We start from the raw sequence: 25,514 nt of genomic DNA on the forward strand, positions 1-25,514 counted from the left end.
TGTAATGTTGTTTTTATAGCTGACACTATAGACCATGGAACCTGCCCTCACATCAAGTTGTTTCCAGGCGTATAGAGGAATTTAATGGTGAAGATGGAAATGACGAGCTATTCCCCTTCTGTAGTAATCCCCATTTTCTTGACAATTCACAAGAACTCTAAGTGCCGACTACCGAGATTTACCCGAAGTCCTCCTGGACCCTGCACAGAATAAAATCAGCAAAACTGTCTGCATAGTTGCCGACGACAAACACTAGATTGTTTTCTACCAAGCGCTCAAGCTGTAAGAAATGGTTGTAAGTATTATCTTAAATGTTATATATTATATTGTAAAACGTATTACACATTTTTCTAATTAGGTCTATTTAATCCTTTCAGGCAACGTAGATGTATCAGGCTCCGAAGATCCGCAAGATGGCGGTGTTGATCATCTTACCCCGCATACTCCAGAGCAAGACAATTTGATGAAAGATGGCTTAAGGCAAGATATCTTGATGAGCGCAAGTAGCGACGAGGGTGTTGTTCTGGGTAACCGTGTTGTTGCTTCTATAACCCCTCCTCGCGAATCATGTTTGAGAGTTCTAATAGTGAAGACGAAGCAGATCCACATTAGTTTTTCAGACAAGAGCTTGCACGGCTTGTAAAAGCTAGGGAAGATCAGTTACACATACGTATAATCGATCTATTAAGCTGCCAAAGGCATCAAGATAAAGCTTTCTGGAATAATATAACATAGGCAAACATCTGAAAAATGTATCCACAGCCAGATCCAAAACCCGATTATAAGGCATTGATAGATCAAATTAGATCATTAAATCCTACTTCTAACATAACACCATCACAACATTTAGATACTGAACCATCAGACAATGATTATTCAGCGCTGTTTGAACAAATGAATGAGTTAATCCCAGAGCCACTTGCATTGAGTCCAGAAGCATTAAACATAAACTATGATGAATTAATCACAGCTTCGAGTCCCGAAGCATTACACATAAACCCTGACTATGATGCTCTGATTAGTCAAATAAAAGAGTTAAATCCTGAACCAGCTTCTCACATGACAATGCCAACTCCTTTAGAACCACATGCTTCCCATTCAATTGTTCAAATTACGGAGTTAAATCCTGAACCATTAACTCCTTTAGAACCCCAGGCCTCCCATTCAGGTGCAAATCAACAGGGTAGAGGTATTGATAGAAATGTGAATATTGTTTATCGCAATAAATTCAGCAACGTTGAAATCCAACAGCATTTTAATTTTGCTCACAAGAATGAAATGTATGATTATTCAGTGTTCTATGATAATGTGTTAATCACTTAAGCTCTTTCTAACAGAACTGTTAGAAAGAGCTACAGCCTACGCTGAGCCTAGAGATGTACTGCAATTAGAAATTAGGGGTGATTCTGTACAAAACAATGTATCCTGTATGGAGAATGGTGATGCAAACTTGAATCTTCTGGATATGCTTGAAAGGCTTGTACAGTCTAATTTATCAATCTTAGCCGATAATACCCTAGAATTGTGCAAATATTGAGAACTCCTCAGGGTGCGGGCGGACAGAGGAGGAAGGCTGAAACTCTTTTGAAATCCGAATTATTATTCCTCAGAATGCTGATAACAAATTATGTTTTGCCATTTGTCTGGCGCATTTATTGAATCCCGGTATGAGTGATATAGAAGGTCTAAAGGGAGCTACTAAACTTCAGAGAGCAGTGGGCTTGTTGATTTATGAAACTGTAGCATTTCTGATATAGACAAATTTGAAAGCTTACTCGACTCGACAGTGGTGGTTCTCTATCACAGCATGCATGATTTGGCTGTCTTGAAATTCCAAAACACGTTACACCCCCATCCTCAAATGTTGTATTTGTTTGTACAAGACAATCATTATTATGGTATTAACAACATTAAGGCATTCTTGGGAGTTCCCTACATCTGTCGGTCATGTCTTACCGGCTTTACGCGATTAGGAGGGCACTCCGGTCGGTATAACTGTTCAGTATGCATTGATGAGGACTGCCCACATCAGCCCCTGCAGCTCACAACATGTTGTGACTGTAACCGTACATGCCGTTCAGCCTACTGCTATGAAAATCACAAGTTGGCCTTATGGCATCCAGGGGCAGGTAATTTTGCCACCTGGTGTGACATCAATAAGAGATGTCCCTTATGCCAGGGTAATTATAATCTAAAAATGTATAACCCTGAACCACACAAATGTAGAAGAAAAGGTTGTCCAATATGTAAAGGGCTATTGGATGATGTTGGTGTATTTGAAAAGGTCCACGAATGTTATATTCAATCTTTGAATTAAAAAAAAGCCATCAGAAAAAAAAAGATTATGACTTTGAAACCCGACAGAATGACTCAACAGGTTTACACATACCTGTATTTGTGTCTAGCATGACATTTGAGGGTAAAAAGTGGACGGCTAAGGGACAGAATTGTGCCATGCTCTTTTTAAACCACTTTCAGAAAAACTATTATGGAAAGTACACTTTTAAAGTTCATAATTCAAGAGGTTATGACTCCTACCTTCTTTTAAACCCCCTGGTACTGCAAGGCGTAAATCCCACTCTTATAACACAAGGAAGCAAGGTGTTGTGTTTTATAGATCATGCATTTGATCAACGATATATTGACAGTCTTAGCTTTCTTCCCATGAAACTCTCTCAAATGCCCAAAGCTCTCGGTTTTGAAATGGCTGTTAAAGGTTGGTTTCCGCATTTTTTCAGCTCTGATGAGAATCTCAATTACATAGGTCCTTACCCCGGTCTTGAAATGTATGGAGCTGATCAAATGACAGTCAAAGAGAGAGAGAAGTTTATGACATGGAATGAGACAGTCCGTCATGAAACCTTTGATTTTCATAAAGAGATTTTGTATTGTGACAACGATGTGGCTATCTTGCGTGAAGGTTGTCTCAAGTTCAGAGAGGAAGTAATCAATCTTACTCATTTTATGACAGAGGAATCTATAGCCATTCTCTCACCTGATAACTATAGAAAGCAGTACAAATCATACACTAGTGGTTTCATCCAATGGTTGCAGTACCTGGCTGAGACAAAAAACATCTTTATTCAGAATGCCTTGAAGGGGGGTGAACAAAAGTTTGGCCCTTATCATATAGACGGTTATGAAACCCAGAGATGCATTATTTGGTGGTCATACCAATGCTTTTAAAACTTTTAGCCCAAGAGGATGAAACAATAGAGTACAGTGACTTCACATCCCTTTATCTTCATGTTATGATCAAATACCACTGTCCTCTGGGCCATCCTGAAATCATTCATAGTGACTATGACTTGCCCCAAAGTATTTCGGTCTGATTAAGGCAAAGGTTTACCCTCCTCAGGGTTTGTTTCTTCCAGTGTTACCAACCCATGGTTCTAATGGGAAGCTTTTCTTTTCTCTCTGTCACACATGCAGTGACAACAATAATCAGCAACCTCCCTGTGATCATTCTGGTGAAGAGAGAGCACTGACAGGTGTATGGGTTACTGAGGAGTTTAATAAGGCTCTAGAGAAAGAGTACATTGTGGCTAAAATCTATGAAGTGTGGAACTTTGCCAGAAAATCAGATAGTCTTTTTAATTAGTATATTAAGACTCTCTTGAGAGGCAATTTTTTAAACTTTTTCAAAATGTCTTATTTTTTATTTTTGAATCAGGAAGTTGCTCTGGTACAGTGGCGGCATAAAAAGAATGTCCCAGAAATGTCTTGAATTGTACAATCTTATGGAACAGCTACAGAGGACAGATCTATACAACAACACAGTTTCTGTGGTTTATGTGAGCAAGCGGGGTAACTGGGAGCCCCCTCTGAGCAATTATTTGGGAGGTTTAACAAATGAACTTGAAGATGGTGATCATATCACAGAATGGTCATCGTGTGGTCCCAAGAGTTATGGGTTTAGGACTAAAAACATTGCATAGTCTTGAAGGTCAAAGGCATCACACAAAACTATGAAAACGCCCCAAAAGTTAACCTGGAATCACTCACACGTTTGGTCGAGGGTTTCATAAAAGACAAAACTAGTGAGGAAATCTTTACCTCCTGTAAAATAATTGTCAAGGATAAAAAAGGTTTCCATCTGCGCAATGCATCACTCATCAAAATGTTCAGGGTGGTGTATGACAAGAGAGTACTTCTAGCAGACGGTACCACATTACCATTTGGCTTCTGATTAGATAAGAGGGAGTGTGTAGAAGGTTTTGATTCAAGATTGCATTTACCTTTCTCAGCTCAGATCATAGGACCATCCCGAATTGTAAAAACGTGTTTTGTCAAAAATGTATTAACTCAGGAATTGTTGAAGAAAATAAAAATAAACTTTGTTGAAGGAGTCCCTGAATCATTGAATGATGATCAACTCTTTTCTCCCAATAGAAATAATCTTTTAGTTCTGGATGATATGCTGTTTGCAGGTAGTGAACATCCTGAAATTGCCAGAGATTTTACCTAATATACTCACCATCAAAACTTATCTGTGCTCTATTTGGTACAGAATGTGTTTCACCAGGGTAAAAATAGCCGTACCATTAGCTTGAACTCCAAATATATGAGTTTGTTTAAAAATCCTTGAGACAAACTGCAGATTAACACTTTGGCTCAGCAAATGTATCTGGGGAGAAGGGCATTTTTCACGGAAAGTTACGAAGACGCAACAAAAGAAGCATTTTCATATTTGCTGGTAGACCTTAAAGCCTCTACACCAGAACATTTAAGACTCAGAACAGGTTTGTTCCCGTGGGAGTGGCCAACAGTTTCCGTCCCAAAGAAAAAGTAAACATATCTGCACTTTTAAAAAGACATTTGCCCTTGAGAGCCCTAGTCGTAGCCAGCCCTGAAGAATGCAAGTATGCCTTGGTCCATTGTTCTTCAGATCTTATTTTGGCCCTCTGCGAGATTGCTTTGAATGTTCTCAAATGGCGCATCCCACTCAGCCAGTAGCAATTAAAAAAATTAAAGAGGCAAAAGGCAATTATCAAGCAATTTGCAGATAAAAGGAACAGTATTAAAAAAATGAGGCGTGGCATACAGCAGACGGGCGGTTTCATCCTACCCCTACTAATCGTAGCCCTCCCTTTCCTCAGTAGCCTAATTGCCCCCAGGAGTGGGAGCTAATGTCTAACAAAATGTATGTAGTGCCTCAACATCAGCGCGATAAACTTAAGCAACAAGGTCCTGAAACTATTAGACAAATGGCTGAAAGGGATCTGGATACCGATATGAAGGGTGTGTTGAACATGAAAGGAATTAATCCTTATGACAAGGCAAAGAAATACTCTCAACTCTTACAAAGGTTTTTGTCTTTGTTAAAACAAGATTAAAATGACATGGGACAATTGACCCTCTCCCTACCAGAAACAGAGTCTACAGAACCTCTTGTTCCAGGGAGCTTACAGGATCACGCCATAGACCAGGATGATGTTATGAGGGACATGCTCGAGCATACTCCAGCACGTAGCCAAAAATTTTTTGTATACATTATGAATAAAATAAAGGGTTGAAAAGTAGGGGCTGGCAGGTATGACAAGGGTGAATTAATCAATAATGGTAACATTTTAAGAGGCTCTAATATGATAGACTGGATCAAAAATTTAACTGCCTCACACAAGATATCCGAAGACAGAAGATCTCTAGGATGGACCCATTTTCTTAAGACCATGGCTGATCTCAATTTACCCCTTGCAGGTTTGGCTAATTATAAAATTTGTGAACAGATGCAAAATTTTGAATCGGTTCCCTTCGAAAGACACTAATTTGAAAGGCACAATACCGAAGACTGGTTACAATTTTCTGAATAAATACACAATTGATAATTGTAATGTAATGAGATTTTTATTTCAATAAAAATACATTTGACAAAAAAAATTAGGATTTATAGCATTCTTTAAACATTTGTCTTGAACATGCACACTGAGTATAAGGTTTTAAAGGGAGTACATTTAAACACTAGAGATTTTCTAACAAAACAATCTACTATGACATCATTACTTCTTAAATCATCATTATATTGTGATATAACATCTTCATATGAAAGCCCTCTGGCTCTTTGACAGAGATAGAAAATACAATGATGACTGCAGGTTGTAGAAAAATCATCCTGTACTTGTTTATTGCTGTAATATATCTTGAATGTTTCTGATAAAAACAATTTTTATTGATTTGGGAAAATGAGAAAATCCCGGTGGAAACCCTTAGGAATTGAAAAAATAATTTTGCCTTCTTCCTCTTCTAAAGTCACGGCGAGCCAGTGTTCCCCAGGCATGTATTTAGCATGGATATTAACAATGAACATAGCGGATCTATTACTAAAAGTATCCTTAGGTAATTTGTCACAAGCCCATACTCCGCGGAACTGCTTTCCGACCATTCGTTGTGTAAAACTCTCAATCTCTTGGGTGTTCATCTTGGTTTTAATTAATAATAATCCACCAAGACTTGTCTTTTGGTTTACTTCCAAGATGGAATCGGAGCATGCATACACAATCATAGCAGCCATACAGTCTAAGGGTTCGGAAGCGCATTTCCAGCCACAGGCTGCCTGTGGAGACCGGTGAAAGTTTTCCTGTTTTGTCATCATCCGGGGATAAGTTGAAAGCGAACAGGGTGTAGCCAGATGCGTAATCTTTTCTCTCAACAGGCAAAGCCAGATCTTTTAAATGTCTCGCCGTAGCCAGGTATAGATTATAAAATCTATGAAGTCCTGTTAGAGGGCTACATACTCTGCATTGAAATTACGGAAATAGTTTTTTTTTTAATCAAAACTGCCGGTGCAGGCTTCGTGATCAACCAGTCCCAAATCCCAAAAACAGGTTGTCCTGACTGGAAATTCTAGAGCCTCTGGGTATGCTGAATGTTTTCATGGTAATTCTTTGAATGGGGTAAAGGGCATTTCCTTTCATTAAGGCCTGAGAATGGCCTAAACGAATGGCCGGAGATACAGACACTTTTTTCACAAACAGCGAGGCACTCAACACTCAAGCTAAAATCTCCATCGGCTGCTGTCATCAGACAAAATGAATATTTTGCTCTTCATAACTTGATTCTTAAATCAACGGCATTTAGGAGTAAACGCTCTTGAACGAAAATATTGTGATGTATTGCTCCCAAAAGATCCTCCCTTTGGGAATTTCTAGTGTAACCGGATCGTGTTATCAACCCTCTATTTGCAGCCGGCGGAACGGCTGCTGGGTCGACGGACTCCATACCGCCTCCTGTATCTTTGTTAAACAAGCCGGCTGCAAATTGTTTATTAAGTGTCTACAGAGTTATTTAGTAAGCATTCCATTATTGCCCTGTAGGGGTAGGTAGAGCTGCTTTGACTGATGAGTTGATTTCCTAGTGTCACATCCACTTTTGAAAAGATGGTAGCCAGAGGATAATTAATGAGAGCCACCTTGGCATCAGCTGGAATATTACCACCATCTTTCTGGTTCACTTTGATGCTGACGTTTAGCAGAGTGTTATTCAGGTCCAAGTATTGCTCACCGTGACCGGGGATAAAGAATTCTATAGGACTGTTGTCTGTAAGGGCCGAGATCGGCATCATCTCAACATAATTTGCACTATCAATAGAAAATTGAGTCATGGGGGCCGAAAAAAGGTCGAGCTCCGTTTTTTATTGCTTCAGCTGACAGTCTTTATTTTTTTGAAAATACTTTCACCTATTCCTTTTGCAGACCTCCTGCCTTTGCGCCACTTCTGACTTACTGTTTTTATTTTAACCGCTGACCTTGGCTTTTTAGGGTGAGGCATCCACACACCAGGGGGTCTCTTTTTAGTTTGGCAAACTAACATCACGAGTCCACCGGAACCTCTTTGTTGTTTAGGATCTGATGCTGGGCGTTTACTCATAAAGTTTGTTAGAACCTCGCCCACAATATCTTTCGCTGCATGTTTCAGATGTGGCTTAGCTATACTAAAGCCTCTCTTCATTAGTGATAAAACCATTCTAAACAGATTACGAAATATACCGCCAACCCCTGAACCATACATAGCAGGGGTGCCATAATAACCGGGGAGTTCATTCCCTACTTGATCAACGTAATAAGAGATGTACCGGTTAGGGTCAAGTTGCGGATTTTGTAACATCTTTAAATATGTAAAGAAGACTGTACCAGTCGAGAGTGGAGTTTAACAATCACTTTACCCCAATCGAACACTATATTTTTATTCTGATCCGTCTCAATCTCAATCTGTATGTTTTCAATATACTTCTTGGTTACAGGTACATAATTAATTGTGATCATATCTCTGTCTGTTCGCTCTAGATAAATTGTCCGTAGGAGTGGCACAAAACTGTCTCCAACCCTTTGAAAAGATATAATATCCGTGTATATAAACATGTTGTATAATCCTGCGTGTATGTCTACAGGCAATGGGCTCAAATTATCTTTTGTTTCCAGCCATCTGTCAGAACGCATCCCTAAAATGTAGGCTAAACTGCTTGGAGTCTTGATAGCTGACTGGGTTTCCTCACTCACAATTTTTACTCGCTTTTGAACCTAAAAACACATTCTTAATCTTTTCATTTAAGGCCTGGTTCATCCCATAGACAAGCACTTCAATGTTTTTATTGTAACCGGTTTTGAGTCTAATAGCTTCAGTGGGTTTAGAGTCTATTTTGTAGAAAAACACAAAGTCATTTTTCAGGATTTGTCCAGCTATGCGGATATATAATCTCCACGCAACCTACCTCTCAGCTCCCCTGTAGCTCTATCGGTTTGGCAAAATTTGTTGTTTGGATATATTTCTGCTGAGGCATTGCTGGGGAGAGTAAGATAAAAACCTGAGGTTTCCATGATAGTTGAAATCACTTGTGAACAACACCCTAGCGGTAGTTATTTTATCCTGTTGCGTCCAATACTTCCGACTATAGAACCCAGCTGTTGAACTTTTCAGGCCAATTTTTCCATCTGACAAATACATGTGCTTCTCCTTTAACTTTTTTTTGTTTCAAAATCTCATCTACGTGAAAAACATTGTCTTTAGTTATCTACACTTCTTGAAGCTCTTGTTCATAAAAGTACCCTCGTTAGACTCTCCATCATAATCGCTTAGCTTATAAACAGGCGGTATACGCGGTACGCATTCCGTCACTGAAAATAATTTGTCAGAGTAACTTTGTTTGTTTTTCTTATCAAAAACACCTCGCATCTTTGAGACACAAACAATATCGCATTTTTTTTATTTAAAAGAAATGACTTTCTTTTTACGAAGGGGAAACCAACCATAAAGATTTTTAAAGACTTCAAGTGTGTTCTCAGATGTTACTTGTAACAGTGTCATACGTATGCTCTTATGATAACTGTTATAACTTTTTACCAGGTCTTGAATCACATCGACATAACGCCGTGTGTTATGAGCAGTAAAATATCGCCACATCTTTTCTTTCAAAGTCCTGTTATAACGTTCATTAACGGTCACTTAAATCTGAACCCATAGCAAAATGGATAATATTGTGCTTGTTCATGATTTTTTTAAATGTACGATTAAAGAATTCCTTTCCAGAGTCCATTTGGACTTTCTTGGGAATTCCACTCTCTTTCAAAATAGATGCAAAAGCCCTTGTGACTTCAGCACCACTCTTATTTTTTAACACTCTAACAAAAGCTACTGTTGAGAAAATGTCTATTAACGTTAACATGTAGCGATTTCCATCATTTTTATCAGCAAAAGCTTGCATATCACACAAGTCAGCCTGGAATTGGGTTAAACGATGAGTGGTAAACACCCTATTTTGAGGGTAGGTGACAGCAGTTGTCACAAAGTGCTTTTACAGAAACACTCAGCCTTAAACCCCAAGGAGCAAACAACAGTAGTGTTGAATTTCAGTGGCTAGGAAAAACTCCCTAAGAAGGACGAACTTTAGGAAGAAACCTAGAGAGGACCCAGGCTGTGCCTAGAGAGGACCCCCAGAGGGGTGACCAGTCCTCTTCTGGCTGTGCCGGGTGAGAAATTAAGAGTCCAATTGGAATAATGAATATATGCATGTGGGCTAAATCCAGAGTCTATTTAAATTTAGACTAGGTCAGAAGTATGACTAGATGGACAAGGACAGGGACAACAACGGGCCCCCCAAACCAGGTACTCCGCAGTTGTGGACCAGGACCCCATGTCCTCCTAAAGTTTAAAACAGGAGGAGACTGGGCAAATTCAGAAAATGCGTTCCTCATATCAACAACGATTTATAGTGGAGAAAGAGAACTTAGTGGGGAAGGAGAACTCACCCAATCCCCCAGCACAATAGTATAGCAGAGTAAGACCTTGGAACTGAGACAGGGGGTCTGGTGACACTGTGGCCCTACCCGGGGGAGGCCCCGGACAGGGCCCAACAGGCAGGAAATCAATCCACCCACATTGCCAGGCATCAACCAAAGGGACACCCACCAACCGCAACCACCCTGAATGAGGGCAGAGTATTGCCAGCAGAGTACAGCCCAATTGCACAAGTGCGCAACAGTGAGACAACAACAAGCCAGTGACTCTTCCCCCGAAAGGCATTGGTGGGAGGGCATCCCAGTGGCGACGAGAGCCCACCTGGCAAGACAGCAAGGGTGGACAGTATCAAGCCTTCTGGTCACCTTCATGCCCCCGGACCAGGCTACACCTAATCATAAACCGTGCTGTAGAGAATAGTTTTTAGTAGACACTTGAAAGTTTGCACTGAGTTTGCATTTCTAACCTTAATTGGCAGATCATTCCACAGAAGTGGAGCTCTATGAGAAAAGGCCCTGCCTCCGGCTGTTTGTTTAGAAATTCTAGGTACAATTAAAAGGCCTGCATCTTGCGATCGTAGGTTACGTGTAGGTATGGATCATTTCAGTGAGGTATGTAGGAGCAAGTCCATGTATTGATTTATAGGTTAACAGTAAAACCTTAAAATCAGCCCAAACCCTAACAGGCACCCAATGTAAGGACGCTAGTACAGGAGTAATGTGTTCAAATTTTTTTGTTCTAGTTAGGATTCTAGCAGCCGTGTGCAGCACTAATTGAAGTTTATTTATTGATTTGTCAGGGTAACTGGAAAGAAGAGCATTGCAGTAATCTAGTCTAGAAGTAACGAAAACATGGATAATTCAGCTTTAAGTCCCAAGGATTTCAGAGCTCTGGCCAACGCTGGTATGAAACGGTCAGTCTACAGTTGTTTGACAAGAGCGTCAAAATGGTTGGTATTATCATACTTAAGACAATTATAGTGACACTGATGCTGCCGCTGACTACCATGGCCTGTAAGACAACCGTTGCAGTTTTATTTTTTGTGCTCCTCCATCACAAGCTCTAAAAGCATTACAATGGAAGCCTTGATAGCGTTCACAAAAATCTGACTCAGTCCCCCATCAAAAACGTCTGGGGAATCTGGGGTATAGGACGGCAGGTCAGGTGATGGTGGTGGTGGCGGTGGTGTTGAAGGCTGTTCAGGTGGAGGGGTAGGAGACAGCACAACCGGTGAGTAAGAAGACGGACTGCTGCACTGTTTGTTCACACTTGTGGAACTTATATCCCATTCCAGGTCTCGGGTATCTTCATCAAGCAATGGTTGTAAAATATGTTTTATGACTGCTCATAATAGCCCTATAGGAGAGAGGTCTTTTCCGACGTTGTGATATAATGCAGGGTATAGGTCTCCCGGCTGAGTCCTCTGGCCTCAAGGAAGTCATGGTTCTTTGAAACGGTCCACTTTAACCCTACCCTTTTATTGTTGCATAGATCCTTTTAATCAATACACATCATTCCTGCTTCCATATACATCCTGGCTTTAGCTGAATCGTGTTCATAACTAGTGTCTGCAACAAGACATCTCCTAAGTTGAACAACGCTCTGCCATTGTTGACTTTGTGCGTATAGCTCATCTACTCATCGAAAAAAGGCAATTTTACAGATCAAACCAGACGTTAAATGGTATCCTTACCTCTGACATTTTAGCAATCTTTCCATCGCTTATGTTCCGGGTCAGGGAAGAAAGCTCAACAAACCCGAATGCAAATCAATTTTTCCTTCAGATTTTTACTGTGTGCTGCATTGTCTCTGTGGAGCTCGGTACACCTTCCCAAACGATCTCCAAACCAGTGTCGATAGTGTAACCTCTCACGCCTGACTTCATTTCATGACACACCACATGGCGTATTACTTCCCAGTCTGTGATTTGGTACTCCACGCCACAGGTGTCGTTTGTATATTCAGCTCCCATGGCTAAAATGTACAACTTCACTTTAGAAGCCGGATAATCTAACACAAAGACCAGCATTTTTCCATCCGCAATGTCATGCTGATCCATCAGCTGCTTAAAGGGTGGTATCTGAGTTCTATAAACATTAAGAAAACGCTTCTTTGGCGCATCGTATATTTCTGGAACGTATCATTTCATTCATTCCACCGATCTGCTATCTATTTCGTAAGTCTGGGTTGTCACGGGAGTATCACTAAACACGGACCAAAGGTTTCTGCTGCTCAACCCCCACACACCAACCACCCTTGCATATCAAGAAACCCCACAGCACCAGCTACACACCCTCTTTTCCCAGAGAATGAAGCCCCGGAAAAACCCACTCTCAACCCCCCTTGCTCTGCTGCTCTCCATCTTTCATCTAAAGGCTAACTTAGATCAACATAACCATAAAACACTTTTATTAATCACCCCCACCTAACTGGACATGGACCCCCCGGAAAAACACAACTGTTAACAACATAAATTAACAACCATTAAAATGTCATTTTTCATTATCCTTTTGACCTAAACCCTTTCATCCCCCTGAATCACCTGCTCTACCCCTCCCTCTCTAACTGGACATGTCCCCCCCGGAAAAACAACTGATACCTTCCCAGTCATAAATCAAAAAGAATTTTCATATTCTCACACAAAAGGTCAAAGGACAAAGCCATAAATCATTTCTGAAGATTCGCCGTATATGTTTATCTTCTAGCTCATCCATGCTTTTATCTCTAGTAGGGTTGACTACTGTAATGGCCTCAACTGGACTCCCCAAAAAACTGTAAAACTGCTGATGCTCATTCAGAATGCTGCAGCTAGAATGTTAACCAGGACCAAGAGAACAGAGCACATCACTCCGGTTCGTAAATCTTTGCACTGGCTTCCAGTCAGTTACAGAATAGATTTTGAAGTGATAGTTTTAGTCTATAAATCACTGAATGTTTGACCATTACAAACCAAGCAGGGCTCTTAGATCTATGAACTCAGGTCAGCCAGTTTAGCTTAGAGTCCAAACTAAACATGGCGAAGCTACATTTAGCAGCTATGCTGCTCAAAACTAGAATAAACTACCAGGTCTTAGATGTGCACCAAATATATACATTTTAAAATCCAGGTTAAATACACAATTTTTACGCGCCTATGACTGAGCGCTTAAACTTAACACTGCCTTACAGCTTTTATAGCTTCCTCATGGAATATTTAAATTTTCTTATTCAATGTCTTATTATTATGATGTATTTTTACATTTCTCTTTGATTCAGTTTTATTTCATTGCTATTCTATTTCATTATGTTTTACCAATAATGTTTCTGTAATGCAAGTTCTGGTGCTATCAGAGGAATAACCTCTGTGTAAATGTAATAATGTTCTGATGATAGATAATGAAAGTTCTTGTGCTGCGTTTAGTCATCGATGTAGGGTATTGTCTCACAAAAGGACAGAAGAGTTTATCCAAGTGCTGGAGCGTGAGGATTGAGATACTGAGGTGGGGCAGTAAACAGTTTTGGGAACTGTAATTCATTGTGGATGAATATTGCACAGACGTGGCATAAATGTCCCCCTGGAGACAGCTGGGTAAGACATTGATGCAGAGATTATCTCACAAATGGACTGATGGGTTCATCTCAGCGCTGGAGTGCAAGAATTGAGAGACCAGGGTGGAAAGTCCCCCTGGAGGGTGGTTAGAGAATTGTAACAATCTGACTTTTTTTATTCAATTGCATTTTTGTATTTTTCTTTTCAGTGTAAAGCACATTGAATTGCTTCTATGTATGGATTGTGCTATATAAATTAACTTGATCGCTTGCTTGCTACCTGTCATTTATTGAAGTGTTTTCTTTATTTAGAAAACCAGAAAAGGAACCAGGCAAGACTAGTTCAGCCTGCCCGTAATTAACATAAATACTGTTGTTCTCAATGGATTCGAACCCGGGTCTCCCACATGAGAAGCGGTCTTTAACCACTAGGCCATGGCACTACACATTTGGCCAGTGGCTAGTGTGATGGCAATTCCATCAATATACACTCTTAAAGGAGTAAGTACAAAGACAAAATTCTCTTGGAACAATTAACAGTTGATTTGCAAATAGACAGACACGTCAAAAGCTTACAGAATCATCCTCTGAGGAATCACTGAGGTAGATACATGAACAGTCCGTATTTATTACAGTTAAAAGGGGTGTGGTAAGTTCCTGCACAGCTGACCTAACTCAATAGAACACATTCCCTTTGTTCTATTAATACCTAGGCTTCACACAAGGGGCAGGCTGTCCTTCCCCACATGGGTAACCTCTACAACTCTGAAGAGGACAGACCATAGATGCTCTGATGAGTTATACAGATGCGCAGATTTACGAGTAACCCTATAATCTACGGATACCAATCAATGATGCCCCCTAGGCATCCCCCTCTTCTACATTCCTAAGGAACAAAGGACATATACCCTTATTGGTCAAGGCAGATAAACAGATGGTCAGAGTACCTAATAATCCTCTGATATTATACAGACGTGTCACAACCAAAGACCACAGCTACATACCAGGTAATAGAATGGCAGACATTACTCAAATGTACATTAGTTCAAGAATTTACATTACACTAGACACCATTAAACATTGTGTTAAACATACTTATGTTTCTTACTACGTTCACCTCAACCACAAATAGTGTCTATGAACTGTATGGCTTTTGCCACTGGCCGTTTTAATTAGCCAGTAATAGGCATTACCAGTATCTACTAACTTACTGGAATCGCCATAAGAATTGAACAACTGTGAGCAAGACTGGACTTTACACTGCCAAAGCTATTTAATTTCATGGCACAATAATTTGTGAATGAGACTGATACAATAACTATCAATAAAGGTGATGATAACTCACTTTTTCATTAAGTGAAAAGACAAGAGAATCGTGGAATCCACCAGAAATCGTCACAATACTGTAAAACCGTAAACAGTTTTAGTTTAGGCTTACTATAACTTACCTACTACATATTGTTTTTCTCTATCCTGACCCAAAAAGCATGCCCGGATGCATAATTCGAAAATCCACAAGAAATAGTTGCAATATAACTAAACAATTAAAGTTAAGAAATGTCATTGCCGTCACTGGATTCGAACTCTGGTCTTCCAGGTGAGAGGCACTGTCTTTAACTACTATGTCACAGCACTACACATTTGGCCAGTTGCTAGACAACATTGAGCATTGTTAAACTGACTAATTTCTCTTAAGTTTACCTCCACTACAAATAGTTCTATGAACTATGGCTTTTTTAACAGCTTCTACACCGCCGCGGTGCAAACCGAAGAGTATCAAACTCCAAACAATGACCGACTAGCAAGGGAACAACAAGGCAACTTAAATAGGACCCCCAATCAGAGGCAATATGGAGCAGCTGCCTCTGATTGGGGAGAATTAAACAATAGTGCACATGGAGATGCCCAGAGGCACCACTGAAGTCAGGCCCTGACTGTGGCCTCCAGACACATAGAGATGCCTAGAGGCACCCCAGCCAGTACCTAACAATTAGAACCAGAATAGGACTGCTTTTGACTATTCCAAAGTTTCATTGGTAGTTGATGTTTAGAAAAGGTTTGTTTACGGATGTTACAAAAAGAACGTATACCTACCTGTGGGCTATTATCTCAGCTAGCTATGATTGAATGGTGGCTAATGATGGTCCCATTTGCACACCTCCACAGCAGGATTTCTGCCAATGCATTTTACCTCTACCTCTTTCTCCCTTATCTGTCTCTCTCTGTTTATTTTTTGTGGTCATTTTGAAGCTCTTTCGGGGTGTATATATCTAGATCTGACAGATAACGCCTCGGCAATGCACAACTAAGGAATCAGAGTAAAGGGTGATTACTTGTTAACATACACAGTTTCTAATTACTGTAATTAGTACTGTCTGTATTTACTCATCTTTGATAAGAATACAGCCCTAATCAGTTCTGTCTCACAAGAACAATGTCTGTAAGCAAATGGTTTTGCTTGTAAATTACAAAAAAGGTAGGCATTTTTGCAGATGAGGATGCTGTTTTCTTATTTCAACAGTTCAGTATGTCTAACATGCACTTCAAATGGCACACATTAAGGTTGTAAATGTAATAGGAAATGTTAGTAATTTTATATGTAGAAAGACAAGCAATCTGTGGCTTAGAGATAGTGTAAACGACATGGCGTCTGAAAGGGGAAGGATGTTCAAAGTTGAATTTATCTCATTCTTTAAAAGTCCACCAGCCCACTGGGACTCCTGATCATTTGTACTATTGTTAACCTAATTAATTCATTTTCATTCTCTGTGCATAGTCTCATAGAATGTAGGCCTTCTCTATCTACATCATTGTACTTCAGCCTCTCTTCTTGCACTCTCATGCTCTCTCTCTCTGACTCTCACTCTCTCTCATCATTTGATATGAAACAGCACAAAGTAAATGCAAGATAGGGAGGATAATATGTCTATCTTTAAAAGTAGAGGCATGCAGACAGTAGAGGCATGCTTGTCTACACAGGCATGCAGAAAAGCACATGCGCACACATTGCCTGAAGACTTAAACTAAAATCTTCATCTGCATTGTCTTTTGCTATCTTTCAATCAAAGACTCCTATTGTGGTCATTCAGGTGACATGAAAATGAGTGCTATTGTGCAAAACAAAGCAATCAAGGAGTCAAAGCCAATGGCACATTATCAAACGTTAACAAGTGTTCTGTACTGTCAAATTTGGGTTGGTTGATGTCCAAACTCAGATGCATGCTGCGGTAAGAGCTGCGCTACAAACACTGGGTAAGGGTTAGGTACGAAAATAAAAATATTGTGCAACCGCAAGCATTGGGGTCTGAGTCGGTGGAGTTGTTTCATCACTCCCTAGCAAAACGCAACATGTGTGTGCTACTGCCCTTAGCAGCCATGCTAAACAGACCATTGCGTGGTATGACAATGGAAGGAGTTTGCATATCAGCTACACACAGAAGAGGATTTATGCCATATGAGGGACTGGGGTGTCCCACCACTCTACACACACACACTCACATGCACACACACACACAAGTACCAAATGGGAATAGTAAAGCAGAGAGGACTCATCTGGTCTTTACCCAATCTGTGTGTGTGTGTGTGTGTGTGTGTGTGACTGATGGCTAAGAGGACAACGAGTGACAGTGCAGTATGAAGGTGCTCATGGGCTTTTATCACTGTAATGACCTTAATTACGGCTTCACAACTTTCATATATGACACACACACCAATTGTCTCTCTCCATAAGTATCAGTCCTTTTTGCCAGACCGCGTAAAGAGAGTCTGTCTGGAAGAGCGAATGTCTCTTACTGAGTGAGAGGGTGGGTGGGTGAGTGAGTGACTGACTAATGGACTATCCCTTGTTAAATAGCGTAGTGGTTAAAGATGCAGACTATGGAACAACGGGTCCAATATTCAACTCCTGTTACAATCCAAGCACATTATGCCTTAGGATTTGTTCAGGACAAACTTTGCTGGCTACAACCATCAGTAGCTACGTTATAGGAAGATAAAAATAAAACAGTTCTGGTGGTTTTTCAAATTATGCATTATGTTTTATTCAGGATAGACAAAAACTTCGCTGGCTACACGATTCTCTCATCTTTTCACTTGACGAAAAAGTCAGTTATCGTCATCTATATTGATAGTTACTGTATCCATGTCATTCAGGGATGGCTAATAAGCTTTTACAATGGCCAGTGGCAAAAGCCATAGAGGTCATAGATGCTATTTGTGGTGGAGGTAAACTTAATAAGAAACATTAGTCAGTTAAACACAATGCTTCATGGTGTCTAGTGAAATATTCAAACTTTAGGTGATGTTAATGCGTGACACAATGATCTAATGTTGAGACACTATGTCGACACTTGATAAGTGTGCAGTTCTGTGGTGTAGTGGCTAATAACATAGCTTCTCATGTCGGTGTCCCCGGTTCAGATGTGTTTGTTTGTGTGTGTGTACTTAATGCTGGTCATTCCAGCAGAGAGTTAACAGTATAGTTACATTGCAGTGGTGTGGTGTGTGTGAAAGATTGCATGCCAGCGCTAAAGAAACAGTCAAACCAAATCTACCAGACAGCACGTTATATAACTTAGTTCTTGACCTGATCCATAATTAATAGACCAGTGCGGCTTCAGTCCCAGTCTGTGCTTTTTTTTGTCATTCAGTCCATTTCGAACATGTTGGGCAGGCCAGCTAGCTAATACGTCGTAGTTGAGGGTGTATGTACAAATCAAGTTGAATCGCTCATCATCGCTCTAGTGAAATTAGCTTCTGAGTCAATAATAACTAACATAAAAAAGACAATAGACAACAACTGTGATGCCGTTATAAACTTAACACATAATGACAGCGGTTGGAGGGCTCTGGCAAAAATAAAGTAGTTTTTATGGTATAGCTATTCATTAGAACCGGCAAAATCTGTTCAAGTTATTAAGAGTCTATCAATAAGCCATGGATAATGCAGATAGAACCAGGGACGTTTCGAAAGTGATGAATAATTAATCAGAATAAAAGGATTGCATGTCTTCAGCGCCCAATAAATTGATCCTGACCTACTTATGACAGAGATAAACGATAATCAAAGCCCTACATAAAACTATACACCCACCACCCCTCCCATCCCTCTCTGTCTTTCTCCTTCCTTTTCTTACTCTTTGTCTCTGTTTGTATCTCTGCCTTGCTTTGGCTCTTTATTTTGGAGAGAAATCCAAACAGTTGCACATGCTTGCATAGGCGCTTCCACACAAGCAGACTCCCAAGGTAGATGGTATAAGGAATAGAGGAGAGAGCAGCTGTATAGCCTGTTCCTTTTGAGGCCTAGATCTGGCTGTAAAATGCAAATTCATTATTTAAAAATCATACAATGTGATTTTCTGGATTTTAGTTTTAGATTCCGTCCCTCACATATAAAAATTACAGACCTCTACATTCTTTGTAAGTAGGAAAACCAGCAAAATCGGCAGTGTATCAAATACTTGTTCCACTGTATGTGCCAACTGAACCTGTGGAAGCCCACCAGGCCCATGTGTATTGGTTGTGAAGAAGTGTAGCTATTCATGCATGATACTGATGATCTGAACAGAGTAGCATATTATTTATGGGGAAAAAGTATAGACCCATACAGTGCCCGCCATAAGAATTGGGATCATGAAGCATTTATTCATCTTTTGGCTCTGTGTGTTTTAGATTTGAACATCAAACATTTGAGGGTATTTGTCTGCATTTACAAATTACTACTTTTATACATAGCATATTTTTTTTGAGGAATCAAAACATAACAATATAATATAATGATTAATATAATGTTGATACTAATAGCATTTAAATCATCAATGCAGGCAAGTGAGCCAAACAAAACCTAAAACCCATTTACCTTACCTCACAGATAAGTTGGAATGCTGGGAACCAGAACTAATGATTTGCACCTCACATTGTAGCCACTGTATTTCTTATCACCTTTGTAGAGGTCTTATTGCTCACAAGTGCTTTTAGACATTTTAATTATTTTTTATTATTTAGACCTTTTGGCTATGTACATATGAATTTATATGAAATATATGTTCAGCGTCATAATGGTTTCATTGACAAAAAGAAGACTCCAAAGGCAAATTGAAAGCCCATAATCACAAGATATTGACAGCTTTCTTACGCCTGCACAAATAATAATTACTGAAAAACTAGAAGAAACATCTGTCAAGTCAATTGCCTGAATACTTTAGCTGCCCTGAAACGGGGAGTCTACAGTCTGTATAAAAGGTGTTGTTATTTCTAAATGGTGAATCCATTATTCACACAAATAATAATCTTAACTTTAGTTTGTTATTCTTTGATTGAAATTCACTAGTTTTGCAGTTTGTGGCCAAAACAAGAAACTGAAGAAGTTTCACTGTCCCAACAATATGAAAGCTTTTATAAGTCTACTCAATTGCTTTGTACAGCCTGACCATGTTACCTTTTCGGGTTCACGTGTCTATGCGTGAGTTTTAAGAGTATGCGATTAGTTGATTGACATGAATTATCTGCCTTCTCTCCGCAGGTCCGGATATTCCCGTACCTGATTGGCCGAGAGTCCGCATTTGCAGATAACCTAAAATGGATGGCCTGCGCCAATAAGGGTGTGCCCCTTCTTCTTATATAGTCTTCTTCCTTCCTGACCATTGCTCAATATCTGATTCTAAGTACTATTTAATATCTAAGAATATGGTGTCTCCCTCAACTAAGGCTTTTACAGTTCTGCAAGTATTGCAATGTCTTTCCCAATTGTGTGTGTTTGTGTGTGTGTGTGTGTGCATGTGTGTGTGATGGCAGGCAGCTGGCTGCTGTAGCACGAATGAGTCACATCACATCATATCTCACACTTGGATGCTGGCCAGGGCTCGCACAGCACTTTACTGATGGCGTGTGTGTGTGTTTAAGTCACGGCTGTCTTGGTGAATAGAACACTCTCTGGCTGGTTGTAAAATTTAACTTAGCACTGAGTCTTGGTCCGTCTCCGATGGAGAAATTAAATAGATAGCACTCGGAGTGTGTTCTTTGATAATGTGTGTGTGTATGAATGTTTGTGTGTGTGTTTCAGACAGGCTACATTGACTTCTTACTCAAGTTAGAGTGACATATTGTATGGTCTTTATATTAATCATAGTCTTAGGTCTGGGAATGGGCTATTTCTCACTTGGCTCTTTCAGTGACCCGTGCAAAGAGCCAGGAATGACTCATGGAGACTATTTCTAGATTCTATGTCTGCAGTTTTGAAGGAACTCCAAGTTTATAGAGTGGTAGTTCAAGTTTGTCATTTTCCACTATCGACCTATTATAGCCCTCTCTGCTTATCTCATATCTTCCTGTCTCTCCTTCTCTCATGACACTTTTCCTTCCAGGCTATTTCACTCAGATTTCCACGTTGGCAGATGTGCAGGAGAATGTGATGGAGTACCTGCACGTGCTCAGCCGGCCCAAAGTCATTGACCAGGAGCACGATACGGTGTGGACCGAGGCCTACGTTGACAGCACCGTGAGTGGACACCGCTCCCCCATCTCCCACATGGTACTGTCCAAGTAGTCACCCTACAACATAGTATTATCATCCAGTTTCAATGTACCCCCATGTTTCTATCTCCCTTTTCCCTCGGCATTAGCATTTCTCAGTTGTTTTAGAGGTTGCTTAAGTATTGAAGTCAGACAAGGGTTTTGGGTGAAAAGGGACTGTAAGAAAGGAGCGTTGAATAGTATACACTCACCTAAAGGATTATTAGGAACACCTGTTCAATTTCTCATTAATGCAATTATCTAATCAACCAATCACATGGCAGTTGCGTCAATGCATTTAGGGGTGTGGTCCTGGTCAAGACAATCTCCTGAACTCCAAACTGAATGTCAGAATGGGAAAGAAAGGTGATTTAAGCAATTTTGAGCGTGGCATGGTTGTTGGTGCCAGACGGGCCGGTCTGAGTATTTCACAATCTGCTCAGTTACTGGGATTTTCACGCACAACCATTTCTAGGGTATACAAAGAATGGTGTGAAAAGGGAAAAACATCCAGTATGCGGCAGTCCTGTGGGCGAAAATGCCTTGTTGATGCTAGAAGTCAGAGGAGAATGGGCCGACTGATTCAAGCTGATAGAATAGCAACTTTGACTGAAATAACCACTCGTTACAACCGAGGTATGCAGCAACGCATTTGTAAAGCCACAACACGCACAACCTTGAGGTGGATGGGCTACAACAGCAGAAGACCCCACCAGGTACCACTCATCTCCACTACAAATAGGAAAAAGAGGCTACAATTTGCACAAGCTCACCAAAATTGGACAGTTGAAGACTGGAAGAATGTTGCCTGGTCTAATGAGTCTCGATTTCTGTTCAGACATTCAGATGGTAGAGTCAGAATTTGACCATGTCCAGTTTCTGACCATGTCCATCCCTTTATGACCACCATGTCAAAAAGCTTGACTCATTTCAAATTGGTTTCTTGAACATGACAATGAGTTCACTGTACTGAAATGGCCCCCACAGTCACCAGATCTCAACCCAATAGAGCATCTTTGGGATGTGGTGGAACAGGAGCTTCGTGTCCTGGATGTGCATCCCACAAATCTCCATCAACTGCAAGATGCTATCCTATCAATATGGGCCAACATTTTTAAAGAATGCTTTCAGTGCCTTGTTGAATCAATGCCAAGTAAAAGTAAGGCAGTTCTGAAGGCGAAAGGGGGTCAAACACAGTATTAGTATGGTGTTCCTAATAATCCTTTAGGTGAGTGTACATCTTTTCCTTATTTTTCCCAAGGTTTCAGACCAGAATAGTTAAATATTATTTGTATTATTTGCATCCCTTCATAGGGATTCTTTGCAAAACTGGGGTGAGGTATTGGATAAAATGATAAAGTTGATGTAGAAAGTATGTTTTTACGAGCAGAAATGTTGGGTGACAAAAAGTACTGAAGGGTTTAACTCCAAGTAAAGTGCATGCGTGTGTATGCTTGTGAGTGTATGTGTTCCAACAGTTGGAATCATTAAGTGAATGAGCCCTGCATATGTGTTAGGGAGCTGTATAGGAGACATGAAAGAAAGCACTGAGATGGTCCTTAAGCTATTACCCAACCTGGTTGGTTCGGGCATTATGTGGAGTCAAGTGTGTGAGCAGCAGTTGTTTGTACGCTGACTAAAAACATGTGGCTTAGAAAACAGAACCAATTACTCTTTTGGAGTCTTTCCTTCTCTCTCCCTCCCTCCCCCTAAGGGGAATGTACCTGTGTCATTGGTAAAATGGAATGTGTGATCCCTTTACACAACACTGTATACAGTACATGTTTAGAGAAAGAAATGTTTGGTTTGTATTAAACAGCTTGTTGGTGATGAATCATGATAAACCGATGAATAGAAACATTGACATTCAATGCCGCAACCACAAATTTCCATCTTTAGAAGAATATTGTGCAACAGTCTTAGACCACATCATTTTTTTAAACGTTTTATCATATGGTGGGTACAGGGTAGGGAAAGAAATCCCCTCCCTGTACCCATGAATCTCAATATCTAATTAGTGACACAAAAAAGCCAAATTTAGAAAAAAAAATGGCTAACAACCTATAAATGAGAAATAAATGACTACAGTTGACAGATTTTTTATAATGAAGAAAAAAAAGTTTTTTGAGAAACTGTATTTTTACTTTTCCTTTATACTGCATGATGTGTACAGTTAAATAAAACTCATGATAATTTAAATAAGACAGGAATTTTATTTCCCACAGTCTTTAGACCCAAGACCAAATTCTTTTTTTAAAGTTAGTAATACCATAGGCTATTTATTAAATATTTATCGCCCTGTTTGGACCAACATAATTCCTAGAGGACCTCCTCGTAAACAGACAAAAAAATTATAATATAATAAATGTAATTATAATAATTATAATAATAATAAATAATATTAATAATAAATGCCTGGCAACATGACTGGAAATAACAATGTACCTAATATATGCGACAAAATTAGGAGTGTACAGTGGATATAAAAAGTCTACACACCCCTGTTAAAATGACAGGTTCTTGTAATGTAAAAGAATGAGACAAAGAGAAATCATGTCAGAACTTTTTCCACTTTTAATGTGACATATAATGTGAAAAATTCAATTAAAAAACAAACTGAAATCTTCAAGGGGGAAAATGTTTAAATAAAAACCTTATAATAACCTGGTTGCATAAGTGTGCACACCCTCTTATAACTGGGGATGTGGATGTGTTCAGAATTAACCCATTCAAACTCATGTTAAATAGAAGTCATTACACACCTGCCATCATTTAAAGTGACTCTGATTAATCACAAATAAAGTTCAGCAGTTCCAAATACCAGGCAATTTTGGCACAAAACCTTCAGGTGTCGTTAGAAAGCTGAAGATGAAGAGGTTCAACTTTCAGCATGACAACGACACAAAGCACACATCCAAATCCACAAAAGCTTGGCTTCACCAGAAGAAGATAAATGTTTTGGAATGGCCCAGACAGAGCCCAGACCTGAATCCAATTGAACATCTGTGGGGTGATCTGAAGAGGGCTGTGCACAGGAGATGTCCTCGCAATTTGACAGATTTGGAGCGCTTTTGCAAAGAAGAGTGTGCAAATATTGCCATGTCAAGATGTTACATGCTAATAAACTCCTACTCAAAAAGACTGCTGTAATAAAATCAAAAGGTGCTTCAACAAAATATTAATTTAAGGGTGTGCACACTTATGCAACCAGGTTATTGTGAGTTTTTTATTTAAAATCTTTCCCCCTCAAAAGATTTCAGTTTGTTTTTCAATTGATTTGTTCAAGTTGTAGGTCACATTAAAGGTGGAAAAAGTTCTGACATGATATATCTTTGTCTCATTCTTTTACATCACAGGAACCTGGCATTTTAACAGGGGTGTGTAGACTTTTAATATCCACTGTATATTAACTATACTAAAATGTTATTTTCAATCATGTGTATAACTGAAGTATGAAATATTAAAATAGTTTGGCCTGAGAAAATGGGCTAGCCAGTGTCGAAATTACAATTGGAAACAAATGATCAACAGTAATGTGGCATGATGCCCCAACATACTACCCAACCATATTACCACTTTACTCAAAAATATCCCACATTTTACTTTCTAAAAAAGTGGCTGAATTACCCTAAGCACTTCCTATATCTACATATAGAGAAACAGTTTTATCTATATGAATTTGATCATATTTACAACTCTTTATAAACAAAAAAGAAAATTGAACTTACCTCAAAATCAGTTGATAACATGACATAGTAAGATTTTAGTCCAGCTGTACGCTTTATGGGTTAAAGTGTGCAAACACAGGGATTGGCATAAACACAACACAAAAATAATAATGTATCAAAATAGAGGTAGTTTGTATTTTAATGTTATTATGTTGAAGAAAAAAAGGATATTGTATTTTTTTTTTCAAGTTCAGTGGCAGCCCGATATTTTTTTTAAATGTATTATTGTGACATTTTATGTTTTTTTTTTTTTTTATTATTTAAGGAGGGGAGGTGTCATACACAAGGGGGCGTCTTATCAAATGCTACCCTGAGTGTGTCATTTGCTTCTGAAATGGTATATTACAATGACAAGAAGTAATACTAGAAATGTCCGTCATTGACTGGCCAAAACTTGATCTTTCCACATGGTAATGAGCCTAAACCCTCTACAAATTTCATGATTTTATGTAATGATTTGGAAGTATCCAATAGTATTCTGCAGAATATTATCTGGATATTCTCTTATTTTGTCTGTGA

The 25,514-nt window shown here is 39.5% G+C and overlaps 1 protein-coding gene across 2 annotated transcripts in view; it reads left to right on the plus strand.

Moving 5' to 3' along the window:
- Positions 1–25,514, plus strand: part of cacna2d3a (calcium channel, voltage-dependent, alpha 2/delta subunit 3a) — a 691,437-nt gene that overhangs the window by 371,815 nt on the left and 294,108 nt on the right. For both annotated transcript variants that reach the window (XM_034295715.1, XM_034295716.1), the window contains exons 12-13: positions 20,279–20,357; positions 21,120–21,286. In XM_034295715.1, the coding sequence (XP_034151606.1) occupies positions 20,279–20,357; positions 21,120–21,286 (246 nt within the window). The remainder of the gene's footprint in view (positions 1–20,278; positions 20,358–21,119; positions 21,287–25,514) is intronic.

Source organism: Esox lucius, chromosome 12 (genome assembly GCF_011004845.1).
Source record: "Esox lucius isolate fEsoLuc1 chromosome 12, fEsoLuc1.pri, whole genome shotgun sequence".
Classification (NCBI taxonomy): Eukaryota; Metazoa; Chordata; class Actinopteri; order Esociformes; family Esocidae; genus Esox; species Esox lucius.